The sequence below is a fragment of the Erythrolamprus reginae genome, chromosome 1 (assembly GCF_031021105.1).
Source record: "Erythrolamprus reginae isolate rEryReg1 chromosome 1, rEryReg1.hap1, whole genome shotgun sequence".
NCBI lineage: Eukaryota > Metazoa > Chordata > Lepidosauria > Squamata > Dipsadidae > Erythrolamprus > Erythrolamprus reginae.
The window spans coordinates 423,790,722-423,805,734 of record NC_091950.1 but is presented as its reverse complement, the minus strand read 5'-3'; the positions used below and the strand labels follow the sequence as shown (position 1 = coordinate 423,805,734).

The 15,013-nt window shown below is 48.7% G+C and overlaps 1 protein-coding gene across 2 annotated transcripts in view; it reads right to left on the bottom strand.

The window, feature by feature from the left end:
* The window catches only part of SSH2 (slingshot protein phosphatase 2), a 171,024-nt gene continuing 156,011 nt past the window's right edge, over window positions 1-15,013 (bottom strand). For both annotated transcript variants that reach the window (XM_070735469.1, XM_070735468.1), the window contains 2 exons: window positions 8,573-9,455; window positions 1-7,075 (listed from right to left, as the gene is read on the bottom strand). In XM_070735469.1, the coding sequence (XP_070591570.1) occupies window positions 5,246-7,075; window positions 8,573-9,455 (2,713 nt within the window). In that variant the 3' untranslated portion in view covers window positions 1-5,245. The remainder of the gene's footprint in view (window positions 7,076-8,572; window positions 9,456-15,013) is intronic.

Below are 15,013 nucleotides of genomic sequence, written 5' to 3'. Positions count from 1 at the left end.
TTCTCAAAATAAAAATTTATTCAGTAACAAGAACATCGAGTCAGCCCCCGTCAAGGGTGGGAGTTCACATTTAAAAACAGCCGAGCATCCTTGTGTCCGGGCAGTCTATCTTAAGAAGTCCCTGGGAGAGTCAAGGAGCCCCATGGAAGGCGGGGGAGAAGACAGGATGGAAAGTAAAAAGTGGGGGTGGTGGACATCCTTTCCCAGTCCTGAAGTTGCTGGAGAGACCCCACCCCATCCCATGCGAGCAGGGAAGGAGGCCCTCCCCAATTTTTCGATAGGATGCATCCCGCAAATCCCCATTTGGAGAAAATGCCTCCCAAGGACCACAGCTTGCCCCCCGTCCCCCCGATTCCTTAAAGATGGATGGACCCCTCCCCTACCAACTGGCACTCGGAGCCAAACTGTGCCGGGGAGCCTTTGCAAAATTAATTCTCCCCGGTTGAGATGTGCCCCACAAACAGTCCATCCAGGATAGTACGCTTCCGTTCCTGCCCGTCGAAGGGGGTTCGTTTTTGGTCTGGATGAGAGTTGGAGTGGCCACGAGAATCGAGAGGAAGGTCACAACCAAGGTTATGATTTCAGACACCCGTTTTTTTGGGGGGGGGGCATGGCAAAGACTCACCCCACCCTTGGGTAGTGCTGGATGCTCAGCTGTTGTGGTGGTGGGGCCACACAACTGGGGCTGTTGTAATAACGCAGCTAGAAATGTAGCACAACGCTTAAGAGAAGTTGAGTCACAACCTTGGTCCCTCTTGAAGAGGTCTGGACTTTCATCTCCCAGAATTCCCCGGGACGAGGGAATTCTGGGATTTGAAGTCCATGCCTCTTAAAGGGACCAAGGCCGAGAAAGATTGCTGTACTTGTTTAAATGATCACCATTCACACTTTCAGTACAGAGGGGAGCTCACACACCAGCTTGGGATGGGTGGATGCCATAAGTATCCAATCTGCTCCCCCCCAATACTAGCTCCCCTGCAAGACTGTACAAGATTGACAGTACAACCAAAAAAATTGAGGGTTTGGGGTGCGTGGCAAAGAAATGGGTACCACTGGGGGAGGGAGAGGATGCCCCCTGCCCGATCTACATATCTTCTGAATGCAAAGAGAGAAGAACTGGGGGAGGAGAAGAAAAAAGACCCCCCCCCCTTTTAAAGAAAAAACCCCTCAGCAATGCTTCCGATCTCGGGGTGAGTTTTTCCCTTGATTGACGTAAGATAAAGCTGCAAGCGAGCCAGTAACAAAGACCTTTAGCAAACACACAAAAGCTTTTCCAGACTTCTTGGTTTAGACTGTAAGAAAAGAAAAAGGAATATGGGGGGCTGCCTCCCCGAGACTGCAGACATTGGATGCCTGGGATTAGCAGGGTTGCAACTGAAAAGAGAGCGGAGAGGAAGGAGGATGTGGACCCCCCACCCCCGCTGCCCAAAATAGGGGACCCCCTTCTTCCCATCAGCTGCAAGGCACACATTTTGCTTCCGGAAGAGAAAAGAAATGGGGGTGAGTTATTTGGGGCTCCTGCTACTCCCCACTTCCTCCTTCCCAAAGACAGATCCACCGGTTCTTATTCTTGAGTAGTAAAATACACTGGAATACCCCCCTTGGATGGTGCAAATTTTAAATTCACTCCTTGCAAGGGGAACATAAAATAAAAATAAAAACTATATAATAAGGAGAGAGAATTCAGACATCGGAAGGGGGGGGTTCTTTTGGCATTGGTGCAAGAGAAAAAAAAAGGGCACTGGTTGGATCCAATGGGAAGACCCCCGCCCCATCCGGATCTAATGAAGGCCTTCTTTTATTTTGAAAAAAAGATGCGGGGAAAAAAATCAAGTATTGATTCTTTAAGCAACCCTCCAAAATCTCCTGGATTGGGGAAGAATTTCTCAACCGGAGAATTATTCCTGAATTCATCTCTACTTCGTGGCGGGCGAATTTCTCCAGGCTCGGCTGGGTTTTTGAACCCCGCTCAAGAGCAACAAGGACGATGGATCTGCCTGGGGGTGGGTTTTTTTTCATTAAAAGCCCTCCACCCCAGTGGTCATCTGGGCTAGAGATAGCCCCAAGAGGGATCTAAGGACAATTTGCCACAGCTGACTTACCCCAAGACGATTCCTTGTATGATTAACTCGACGCGACGCACGTTATCCGCCAGTTTCTTCCGATGTTATTTTTGCCGATGGAATGGTGAAGAAACATTGGCGGGCAACGTGTGTCGCGTTATCGTTCCGCGTGGAATTGTCCCGCTGCGAGTGAGCTGTGCAAAGAGGTTGTGGCGAGTTGTCCCGTTCCAGCCACAGAGAAGACCCCTCCTCACAATTAAGGAGGTGTAGGCATCTAGCTGGGTTTTAGGGATGGAAAATGGGGTACTTTCTCCAAAACTAATTCTGGACATTGCCTCTACATCGCCACCCCCCAAAAATCCCACCTCTCCAACCTGTGTTACAACGATCTGAACATCATTCAAGTGTAGACTCAGGGGTCTTTGCGAGAAGGGGGTACAGACCCCGAAAACCTCGACTCGAGGGGCACCTCCGGATCTGGCAAGTCGATGGAGCAATTCGAGTGCCCTGCTTAAACCTATCATAAGCCCCGAGAGAAGAGCTGGGTGCCCCTTTTCCCAGACAATTTTGGGGTGCAATCCCCCAGACGCTTCACTAATCTACTTCTGGGCCTCGGGTTTTTGGTCCTGAACTGGTCTAAAGATTTACACGCAGAAGTCTTCAAACTTGGCAACTTTTAAGACTTGTGAACTTCAACTCACAGAATTCTCCAGCCAGCTCTGCATAGCTGGGGGCTCGTCCGGGATTTGAACCCGGGACCTATGCACAGCTGGCCTGGAGGATTCTGGGAGTTGAAGTCCACAAGTTTTAAAAGTTGCCGAGTTTGGGGGCTCCTGATTTACAGGAAGAGAATAAAAGAAGCACGACGCAGAAAATTATAGACCACCTTGGAAGTCGTTTCTTGGCCTTGTAAGAAATAAACAATATTGTTTAAATGATAAAACGAGAGAGAGACTGACCGACGCTCTTCGCCTGCCAAGTTTGTCAAAAAAAAATCCAGATTTTTTTCTCTCCTCCCTTTGCGCTGCAGTTAAGCGGGAGGAACATTTCAGTGCATGCGTACACTCCTCACCACTGGAAGTGTTACCGACAACACACTTTTAAGCAAACCCTGATTTCCAGAAAAAAAAGGAAATCTAAAAATGAGAAGGGAAAGGAAGGGAGCCACGTCACACACCTGTCCACAAAGGACACCAGGGAAAGGCCAGGTTCTTCAGAGGCAACCGACACAAGACAGGTAACACAACGGGTGGATAAAAGGCCAAAGGAAAAAAAAAAACAGGATATTAAAAAGAAGACACATCTCGCATGCGTTTTGGCACCAGTTGGTAAAAATAAAAAAAGGAGAGAAACTTCTACTTTTCAAATACCTTTTTCTCTTTTTAAAATAAAACAAGAAAGCGGTCGGTAACGATCCCGAGAGAAGGGAAGTTCAAACAGTTAAGCCTTCATCCCAAAAGGATTGTGCAAAATAATGGGTTGGGGGGGTAGACAATTCAGTTAAATCCAGGTTGGGGGGGGGCACACAGACTTTCCAGTTTGCAGAAGAGATGTTCAAAGTCTTTTGACACAGAGCAAAGGGTTTTTTTAGGCAGGACGACAATCCCACCCACCCCACCCCTTGGGTTTTGTTTTTTTAACAAGTCCTACTATGTACAGAAGCACAAACACGCAAAAGACACACACACACACAGTATTTCCACACACGCCACTCTGGTTTTTGGTGACATGAAGCTGGGAGAAGAGGGACGGGACGAGCCGGGGTGGAGCCCCTTACCCTAATTCATTTCTGGACTCTTATTGAAGTGGGGAGGGGAGGGGGGTGGAGAAAGGCAAGGAGATTCGCCCCCCCCAGAAACACCCACCACCCAAAAAAAGAGCTTTGCACAGCAGAGAGAAAGAAAGAAAGAAAGAAAGAAGGAAGGAAAGAAAGAAAGAAAGAAAGAAGGAAAGAAAGAAAGAAAGAAAGAAAGAAAGAAAGAAAGAAAGAAAGAAAGAAAGAAAGAAGGAAGGAAGGAAGGAAAGAAAGAAAGGAAGGAAGGGAGAGGGCTGGCTTTTGAGTTTTTTGAGAAAGGCCCACTGTTTTTTTAATTCAAGTAACCGGAAAGTCAGATCCTTTTTCAACGCCTGCCTTAAAAGAACACCCGTTCCAGGAAAAGGAAATACTTTTTTTTAAAAAAAAGCTAATTTTTAAATCCCCCCACCCTTTTTTTGGCCGCTCAAAAAGAGGTCTTTTCCAGCAAGGGTTTTTAAAGAGAGCCATGCCGATGCGTTCGACTTGCCCTGGCATGGTGGGGCAAAGCTCCCGAATGCCAATTGTATTGTAAAGGTTTTTGGGTGGGTGGGCACACAGGGAGAAGAGACCCTTCCCTGCCTGCTGCAGAGGTTGGCAGATGTTTCTCAGAGAAGGGGGGGCACTGGGGCTGCCTGGGGAAGGAGGGGAGAAAATCGGAGACGAGGCTTGGAAAATTACCCTCTCTATCTGACAACCCTGTGGACCCCCTACTCAAATGCATCTGGATGAGCCTTTTGGGGGTCCACAGCGGCCAGCATAGTGCTGTTCATTGGCATCATGGGTACAATATTGTCCGGAATATGTGTGTGGTAGAATATTGTGGCTTCTACTGGGCATTTTGTGAAATAACAAACTTCACAGCTGTTTGTATCCAGAGGTTCAACCCAGGGGGAAGGGGGTGAGACTTGGGGGGCTTGTGAGACCCAAACCCCGATTAGCAGACCTCTTCTTGTTGTTTTTGCAAAGAAAGAGTGTTCTTTTAAGACAAAGCTGGAAAAAAATAATAGAGAGGTAAAATATTTTCATAGAAATAAAAAACAAACCACCAAATGAAAAACTAAAAATGAAATAAAACAACGCACAAAAAAAAATGCCACGGGAGGGTCGTCTCGCAGTCACTCGCATGAATGGAGGTTGGTTTTGTTTTGTTTTTAAACTCGAATTTCAGCCGCCTCAAAAAATGTACATGCAAAAAAAACCCTGGAGGAACCATACAAATAAAAAGAACATATATATAGATATAGATATATATATATAAAACAACAACAACCTAACTAATAAAGTGCATGTTTCGGCATATATTACATCTGCGAGGGATCGTGAAAAAAATTGAAGGTGGGGAGAGAAAAGGGGGACGAGAAGGGAGGGGAAACCGAGGCAGGGATGATCACATCGTATTATAGACGGGGTTGGCGGTTCGTTTCCGCTCGTTGGGTTTTTTTAGCCTCCTGGGCAGCCGAGTTCTGGCGGAGGGATTTCGAGCGAGCGTGGGCGGCTGCGCCAGGCCAGGCCCCCAAGTCCACGCTCCTTCCAGCGGGCCACAGCTCGGGGCGAAGTCTCGGGCGAACTGAGCCGGGGGCCTTTCCACCGGCCGGCTCAGGGCCAGGCATTCCCACAGCTTGACCGGTTCCACCAAATGCCTGGTGGGTTCGGGAGACGGGAGGGTAGGGGAAGAGAGAGCCGGATCCAGCGTGGGAATCCGGAGAGATTCTGGACAGACGGGTCCGGCTCCGACGTGACGAGGCAAGTCGTCCTTCAGCGAGCCCAGACAATCCAGCTTGGCCAAAGATGCCGAGCGTTTCATTTGAGACGGGGCGGTGAGCCCGGCTTGCCGGAGACGGGATTCCAGTTCTTTTGCCAGCTGCTTGACCAGGCCTGTCCCCTGGCCGTTGTTGTCTTTGGTGCAGCCGTCGCAGCTGGAACGTCGAGGGAGGGAACAGCGAAGAGGACGGGACCAGGGGACGTCCGGAGGATTGTTTCCCAGATTGGGGGTCCAGCATGTCCAGGGCAGGAAGCCCCTTCCCCTCTCCTCCAGGGAGAAGTGCCCGTTTCCAGCGTAGCCCCCCGAGGGAGCCGGTTCAGGCTCGGTGCTTGTGCTGTCCTGAGTGACTCCTTCCAGACTGAGATGGTACTGCTGACGTGAACAGGGTGGAGGGGAGTGTCCCGCTTGGTTCGGCGAAGAAGAGGGGTCTCCAGGGTTGGACGGGACCCCCGTTTCACCTTCATCCTTGTCAGTCTCTTTCGGGGTTCCCCAAGAGAAGAGGGCTTCGTGGAAGGGGGCGCCCTCCTGTTCTGGTGTCCTGGATAAATCCGGGCTGCCTCCGGGAGTCTCGGAGCAGAATGCGGTGTTGCAGTTTTCATCCACAGTTTTTTCCGGGGTCCGGGTGGTGAGACCCTTCTCGCAGCCCTCTGTGCCGGGCAAGGCAGGCGTGTATTCAATGATCTCAATTCTCTTGGGGAGGGGGCTGAACAAAGGAGATCCCTCGTCACCCTCCATCCAAAGCACCATCCGGTGTTCGCGGGCCACGCCTGACACCTCTGCAGGGACTTCCGGTGGACAGGATGGTTCTGATGGTGGCGGTTCAGAGATGGTCCCCGTCTCGGAGCTGCTGCTCGTTCTCGAGATCTCCTTATTTCTGGAGAGCTGGGTTGGCTCGTGAGGCATATCTTCGTTCCTGCCCTTTGCGCCCGGATCGGACTCGTTCCGGGAATTCTTCCGGACGGGAAAAAGGGCAACCGGGGAAACGTGTTGCAAATCTTGCTGCTCCTGCCGTAGACGCTCTTCGAATTCCAGAGTGGCCCGTCGGACAGAACCGGGACACCATTTGGGCCCAGGGAGGACTCGGACTTCTGTGGGGTCTTCGGATGAGCCTCTTACTTCCGTGTCTGGCTTAGAAGTGAGCGTTGGGGGCAACGAAGACCTTTCAGGTTCCGGTTTCGATGGTTCTCGGACAGCTTCTTTTGGGCCTGGTCCAGCCACGTCCACTGCCTCCTCAGTCTTCCCAAGCTTGCTATCCAAAGGGCAGTTCACCTCGGCTGGGGTCTCGTGGAGGGTGGTTCTCTTGGGCGTTGGAAGCAGGTTGTTGGTTGTCTCTGCCTTGGCGGGTCCCTGGGATCCCCCCTGATGGATGGACTCGATCTCCGTGACGATCTCTTTGACCGAGACAACGGGGGAATGAGAACGGATCAGGTCCACGGGAGGCTCTGGTTCCGAGTGCTGAAAAAAAAGAGAACAGAGAAAAAAGAAAGTTCAATTAATGATCCCTCAAAATAAGGCCACATCAAATTAAGAAAGAATTTCCTGTCAGTGAGAGCAATCAGCCAGTGGAACGGCCTGCCAGCGGAGGTTGTGGACTCCCCAACTTTGGACACTTTCAAGAGGAGATTGGGCTGCCATTTGGCTGGGGTGCTGTAGGATTTCCTGCTCAGGCAGGGGGTTGGACTTGATGACCTGTAAGGTCCCTTTCAACTCTAATAATAAACAAAATAAATAAAAAAATTAGGCCAAGTTACATGCTGGTAGTCTTTATCTTACAACCATCTGTTTAGTGACTATTCAAAACTACAAGGGCACTGAAAAAAGGGACACGTCCATTTTCCACATGACAATTCAGCTCCCCCCCCTCCAGGGTCTCCTGATCAAAAATTCAGATGCTCGGCAACTGATTTTATATTAATGAAAAGCAAAGTTAGTGGGGAAGTTGGGGTCACTTAACAACCAAGTTACTAAATTAAAAACTGCAGCGATGCACTTAACAACTGGAGAAGAGGCATTGTGTTCCACTACGACCCTTGCCGCCCCCCCCCCCCCTGCCAAATTCTGACTGGGGCTGGGGAGTTTGCCAGGAAAGGAATCCACTTAGCAATTATTCTGGGGGTAAGCTGCAATTTGTGAAGATGCCCCCACCGGGAGAAAGAGGAAAAGCTGTGGTAGGGGTCTCGGCATAAAAGGAGAAGGGATGGTACTTAAATCAAGGATAAATCTTTCTTTTTTTTCTCATTTCCTCCCTTCCTCCCTAAGTGTTTTTCTATCTCTACCATTCATCCATCCATCCATCTATCAATTTGTCTGTCTCCATCCATCATCTCTCTCTCTCTCTATCTTTCCGTCTCTATTTGCCAATCTATCTTTCTGTCTGTGTTTGTATGTCTCCATCCATCCATCCATTTATCTTCTGTCCATCCTCTCTCTCTCTCTCTTCCTTCCTACCTACCTATCATTATCTCTATCTATCTATCTATCTATCTATCTATCTATCTATCTATCTATCTATCTATCTATCTATCTATCCATCCATCCATCCATCCATCCATCCATCTCTATTTGCCTGTCTATCTTTCTGTATTTGTCTGTCTCCATCCATCTATCTATCCATCCATCCATCCATCCATCCATCTATCCATCCATTTACCTTCTGTCCATCCTGTCTCTCTCTCTCTCTCACTTCCTACCTACCTACCTATCATTATCTATCTATCCATCCATCCATCTCTATTTGCCTGTCTATCTTTCTGTTTGTCTGCCTCCATCCATCCATCCATTTATATGCTGTCCACCCCCCCCCCGTCTATCTCCATCAATGGGGAATTCTGGGAGAATTGACCCCCATGAGTCTGAAAGTGGCCATGTGTGGAGCCCTCTGCCTTAGGAGGCCCTAGGAGTGATGGAGGAGGGTCACCCTCCCAACATCCCCCTCCCCTCCGTCTCAGGTACCTTCAGCTGCTCTTCCTCTAGTGAAGAGGCCTCCGAGACCTGTGGGGAGCTGCCCGCGGAGGCGCTTCGCTGGGCCTGCTCGGCGGGATCGCAAGGCAGCAGCTCTAAGCCCGAGACCCGGGCCGCCCCGTTCCGTCCGTTGCCCGGATCTTCCGCCCTGGATGATGCCCGGGGCCTCTTCTCCTGCGAGAGCTCCACAAACTTCTCCAAAGCACTGAAGAAGTCGATCCGGTCCGTGCCGAAGTCTCCGGCGGTGCCTTCCTCCTCCTCCTCCTCCTCTTCCTCCTCCTCCTCTTCTTCTTCCTCCTCCGGCTGAGAAAGGTTGGCGGGGGGGCTGGGCGTGTCTCGCAAGCAGGACTCCAGCTCTTCCATGGGCACCAAGTGGACGTTCCCATCGCCGGCCTTGAGGGCGTCGTTTTCCAAATCGGACACCGCCAAATCCGGAAACCCGCCGGATGGTTTCAAGGGACCCGCTTGCTGCAGCAAGGCCTCGGTTGGGTTGCAGTTGTCGAGGGGCGATTCGGACTCTGCTGGGCAGCAGCCGGAGGGGCAGCCGTTGAGGTTGTTCAAGTTCAGCTGGTCTTCCATCTGCTCGGCATCGAAGTCTCGGGGCGCGATCTGCAACTGGATGACCCTCTCTTTGCCCGGGAGGTTGGCCAAAGGGCCGGAGCCCAAGTGGCAGAGCAAGGGCCCGTGGGGGTTGGCAGTGATGCCCACGGGCACCGCCACCAGGCTGCTGGACGACCGGCTGTCGGAGATGCGGTCGGCCGAGGTGGTGATCTCCTTTTTGCTGACCTCCATGCCCGACTTGCCGATGGGCTCGTGGTGGTCCGAGAGATCGCTGTCGGAGTGTGAGCGCCAGAGTTTGTTGTGACGTTGCTTGCTGTGGAGGGAGGGAGAGAGAGAGAGAGGGAAGGAGATGTAGGAATGGAGGAAGAGGGAGGGAGAAGGAGGGAGGGAGTGGGGAGGGGATGTAGGGAGAGAAATGAAGGGAGGGAGAGAGAGGGAAGGAGATGTAGGAATGGAGGAAGAGGGAGGGAGGGAGAAGGAAGGAGGGAGAAGGAGGGAGGGAGAGAGAAAGATGGAGGGAAAGGAGAGGGGGAGAAGGAGAGATAGAGGGGGAGAAAGGGGGAGAAAGGGGGAGGAAGGGGATGTAGGAAGAGGAATGAAGGGAAGGAGGGAGAGAGAGAGAGGGATGGAGGGAAAGGGATGGAGGGAAAGGGAGGGAGAGAGAGGGAGGGAGAAAGAGAAGGGGAGAGGAAGAAGGGAGGGTTGAAGGGAGAGAGGGAGGGAGCGTGAAGGGAGGGAGAAAGAAAAGGGAAGGATGAAGGGAGAGGGAGAGATGGAGGGATGGAGGGAGAGAGATAATGTTGGAATACAATTTTAATATAATTAAAAACATGAATGTTGTCTCCCTCCCATCACCAGCCATCCCATTGAAGTGAATGGGACAGTTGCTCTTTTTAAAATTATGCTTTAAATCAACTGGCTTTGAACCATAATTCTGAAAAAACAGCCACTGTCACCTCTGATTTAACTCGAGTTGATTTAAATCAAATCTGCCTGCTTTGCCCCATTGCGCGCCCTGACGGTGCTCGCAACATTCCCGTGGTCACGTGATCCAAATTCGGATATTTGTCACTTCGCATAGACAGGTAATCCTCGACTTACGACCACCCGGTTTGTGACCATTCACAGCCACAACAGTGACGAACAAATGGACTTACGGCCCTTTTTCGCACTTAACGACTGCGGCAGCAACACCGTGGTCGCGTGATCGAAATTTGGACGCTTGTCCACCGACCCGCACTTACGACGGAGTTACGTGACCCCCTTTTTATGACCTTCTGATAAGCAAAGTCGACAGGGAAATCAGATACACTTAAAAACCATGTTCCTAACTTCAATACTGCAGTGACTCACTTAGCAACGGTGCCAAGAAAGGTCGTAACGTGGGGCAAAACTCACGTTAACGAACGTTTCACATTAGCAGGAGAAATTTGGGTGTTCAATTGTGGGCATAAGTTGAGGACTGCCTGTATTTATGACAGTAGCAATATCCCGCAGTCACATTAACACATTTTAAAGACCGCAGCAGGGGGCAAAACTCACTTAATGACTGTCTCGCTTAGCGACATAAAACACGGGGCCTGATTTCGGTTGTAAACTGAGGACTTCTTATATATGTATGAATGAGAGATTGGAGGGTAGAAAAAAACATATTGCGCAAGCGTTTTTGGACTGTTGACCAAAGGAGAAGTGAAGGAGAAAAACACGACAGACGTGATCCGGTCAGGATCAACAACCAAAGCCTTGAGAGATCAGGTTGCTTGGGGCACTGAAGACCCAGAGGCTGTTTTGTCCTTTCGATGAGCATTCAAGAGCCGGTCACACGCTCTGGACACTGGTCAGCTGCCGGTCCTGTAATCTGTTCCTAAGAACAGCACGGCATCTTTCCAGAAATAATGGAAAACATGCCATATCATTTATTATTATTATTATTGTTGTTGTTGTTGTTGTTGTTGTTGTTATTTTATTATTATTATTAGTAGTAGTATTATTATATTACTAATAATAGTAGTAATAGTAATAGTAATAATAGTAGTAATAATAGTGGTAATAATAATAATAATAATAATAATAATAATAATAATAATAAGTTGGAAGGGACCTTGGAGGTCCTCTAGTCCAACCCCCTGCGTAGGCAGGTAACTCTACACTAGTTTGAAAAGCCAACACAGTTCTAGGCTGCATCAACAGAGGGATAAAATCAAGATCATGTGAAGGGTTAAGACCACTTTACAAGGCCTTGGTAAGGCCACACTTGGAACCCTGCATTTTTGGTTGCCATGATGCAAAAAGGATGTGGAGACTCTAGAAAGAGTGCAGAGAAGAGCGACAAAGAGGATCAGGGGATAAATGGAGGCTAAAACATATGAAGAACGGTTGCAGGAACTGGGCATGGCTAGTTTAAGGAAAAGAAGGACCAGGGGAGACAGGATAGCAGCCTTCCAATATCTCAGGGGTTGCCACAAAGAAGAGGGAGCCAAGCTATTCTCCAAAGCACCCGAGGGTAGAACAAGAAGCAATGGGTGGAAATTAAAAAAGGAGAGAAGCAACTTAGAACTAAGGAGAAATTTCCTGACAGTCAGAACAATTAATCCGTGGAACTCCTTGCCTCCAGAAGTTGTGAATGCCCCAACACTGAACACCTCTGCCGTCAGGCATGGGAGAACTGAGATATTCTTTCCCCCTAGGCCTCTACAATTTATGCATTGTATGTTTGGTTTTATAAATAAGGTTTTTTTTAGTTGTTTTAGTATTGGATTGTTACATGCTGTTTTTATCACTGTTGTTAGCCACCCCGAGTCCATGGAGAGGGGCGGAATACAAATCTAATAAATAATAATAATAATAATAATAATAATAATAATAATAATAATATTTAGCAGATGTTGGATAACCATCTGTCTGAAGTGGTGTAGGGTTTCCTGCCTAAGCAGGGGTTGGACTAGAAGACCTCCAAGGTCCCTTCCAACTCTGTTTTTATTATAATGGAATGGAAACCTGGCCAGGGTGAACATTTTTTCTTTCCTGAGCCCAGCAAATTCACGCGGCCTTGGTTGGAAATCGGCCTTAGAAGCCGGGTGACTTTTTAAGAGCCAGAATTTTCATTCCTTCATGGGGAGATTAATTATTATAAGAAGCAATGGGTGGAAGCTAAACAAGGAGAGAAGTAACTTAGAAGTCAGGAGAAATTTCCTGACAGTTAGAACAGTTAATCTGTGGAACAGCTTGCCTCCAGAAGTTGTGAATGCCCCAACACTGGAAGTTTTCAAGATGTTGGACAACTGACTTTGGTCTGAAATGGTGCAAACTCTCCTGTTTGGAGAGAGCTGGGTGGACTGGAAGACCTCTGTGGTCTCCTCCCATTGTGTATTCTGATTTCTCTCCCTCCTTTCGCAACGGGGCCGTGCCCTGAGGCTGGCCAAAATGCCAGCCTTCTGATGGGAACTGGTCCATCTCCGGCCCGTTTCAAAATCCCTTCCCTTCGGTCTCGTTTCTGGCCAGTGGTTGCTTCAGAAGACGCTTTCGAAACCTCCCGTGAAATTCAAGCTCCAGGCCTCTTGACAGCCACGTGGCTGCAAAGGGGAGAATTCTTGTCGCTGAAAACACACAACAGGTTGCCAAAAATCTGCGACCCCTGTTGCAAACCACAAGCCTGAGAAACAGCAAAATAACAACCAAATAACAGAAGGGATCTTGGAGGTCAGGTAGTCCAGCCCTGCCCTCGAGAACGGACCTATGCAAGTCGTCCTCTACTTATGACCACAACTGAGCCCCCCCCCCCCCAAATATTGCTGCTTACTTTTTTTCTGATCCCCGTTGTAAAGCAAACCACTGTAGTTGTTTGGTTAGCAACATGGTCATTAAGTGAATGCGGGTTCCCCCGTGGACTTTTCTAATCACAATAGGGGATAAAAACATAGAAACGTAGAAGATTGATAGCAGAAAAAGACCTCCTGGTCCATCTAGTCTGCCCTTATACTATTTTTTGTATTTTATCTTAGGATGGATCTATGTTTATCCCAGGCATGTTTCAATTCAGTGACTGTGGATTTACCTACCACGTCTGCTGGAAGTTTGTTCCAAGCATCTACTACTCTTTCAGTCAAATAATATTTTCTCACGTTGCTTCTGATCTTTCCCCCAACTAACTTCAGATTGTGGCCCCTTCTTCTTGTGTTCACTTTCCTATTAAAAACACTTCCCTCCTGAACCTTATTTAACCCTTTAACATATTTAAATGTTTCGATCATGTCCCCTCTTTTCCTTCTGTCCTCCAGACTAGACAGACGGAGTTCATTGAGTCTTTCCTGATACGTTTTATGCTTCAGACCTTCCACCATTTTTGTAGCCTGTCTTTGGACCCGTTCAATTTGATGTGAGGTCTCCAGAACTGGACACAGTCTTCCAAATGTGGTCTCACCAGCGCTCTATTCAGCAGGATCACAATCTCCCTCTTCCTGCTTGTTATACCTCTAGTTATGCAGCCAAGCATTCTACTTGCTTTCCCTACCGCCTGACCGCACTCTTCCCCCTTTTTGAGACTGTCAGAAATCACGACCCCTAAATCCTTCTCTTCTGAAGTTTTTGCTAACACAGAACTGCCAATACAATACTCCGATTGAGGATTCCTTTTCCCCAAGTGCATTATTTTACTTTTGGAAACATTAAACTGCAGTTTCCATTGCTTTGACCACTTATCTAGTAAAGCTAAATCATTTGCCATATTACAGACGCCTCCCAGGAATATCAATCCTATTGCACACTTTTGCAGGATATAATTGTGACCGTCATAAATACGAGGACCTAGGAGTTATATAGGAAGTCCTCACCTTAGGACCACAGTGAAGGTCAACATAAGTAAGCTTTGCCCCATTTTATGACAGTCGTTAAGTGAATCCGGCTTTCCTGCTCCGAGTCTTTCCCCGCAATTGACTTTGTTTGTGAGAAGGTAGTAAAAAGGAAATCCTGGGAATGCTACGACGGTCATAAGTACGAGTCAGTGGCTGAGCGTCTGAATTTTGATCATGTGCTGCAACGGTCGTAAGTGTGAAACACAGTCCCCTTTTTTCAGCACAGTTGTAACTTTTAACGGATGCTAAGTGAACACTTGTAAGTCAAAGGCAGCCTCAGGGATGGGATTCAGCCGGTTTGGGCGAACCTGACGGTAATTTTACATCTGGTTCGCGAAATCCAGTAGTGGCTTCCTACCGGAATGGTAGAGGACCACACACCAGAAGCAAACATTGAGCTGCATCGTGCAGCTTCGGGTCTCTGGGGTGCGTCGTGAGTGTCCCAGCATTTTTTTGCTTCTGTCCATGTGCAGAAATAAAAATCTCGCATGGGAACATGCGTGTGAGATTTCAGTGATTTTTTTTGCTCCTGCGCATGCCCCCCCTTGCGAGAATTTGCTTGCTGCACATGCGCAGAAGCAAAAACATGCTTGGACATAGACCCAAAGCTGCACCGGTAGTGGCAACCCCCGCCTGGCCGAACCGGTAGTTGTAAGGACTGGATGGGCCTGCCCCCCACCCCACCCCTCCGAGGAGTCTCCAAGTGGCCCATCTGGATGCCATGAACAAGCAGGAAGAGGGAGATTGTGATCCTGCTGTATAGAGCGCTGGTGAGACCACATTTGGAATACTGTGTTCAGTTCTGGAGACCTCACCTACAAAAAGATATTGACAAAATTGAACGGGTCCAAAGACGGACTACAAGAATGGTGGAAGGTCTTAAGCATAAAATGTATCAGGAAAGACTTCATGAACTCAGTCTGTAGAGTCTGGAGGACAGAAGGAAAAGGGGGGACAGGATCGAAACATTTAAATATGTTAAAAGGTTAAATGAGGTTCAGGAGGGAAGTGTTTTTAATAG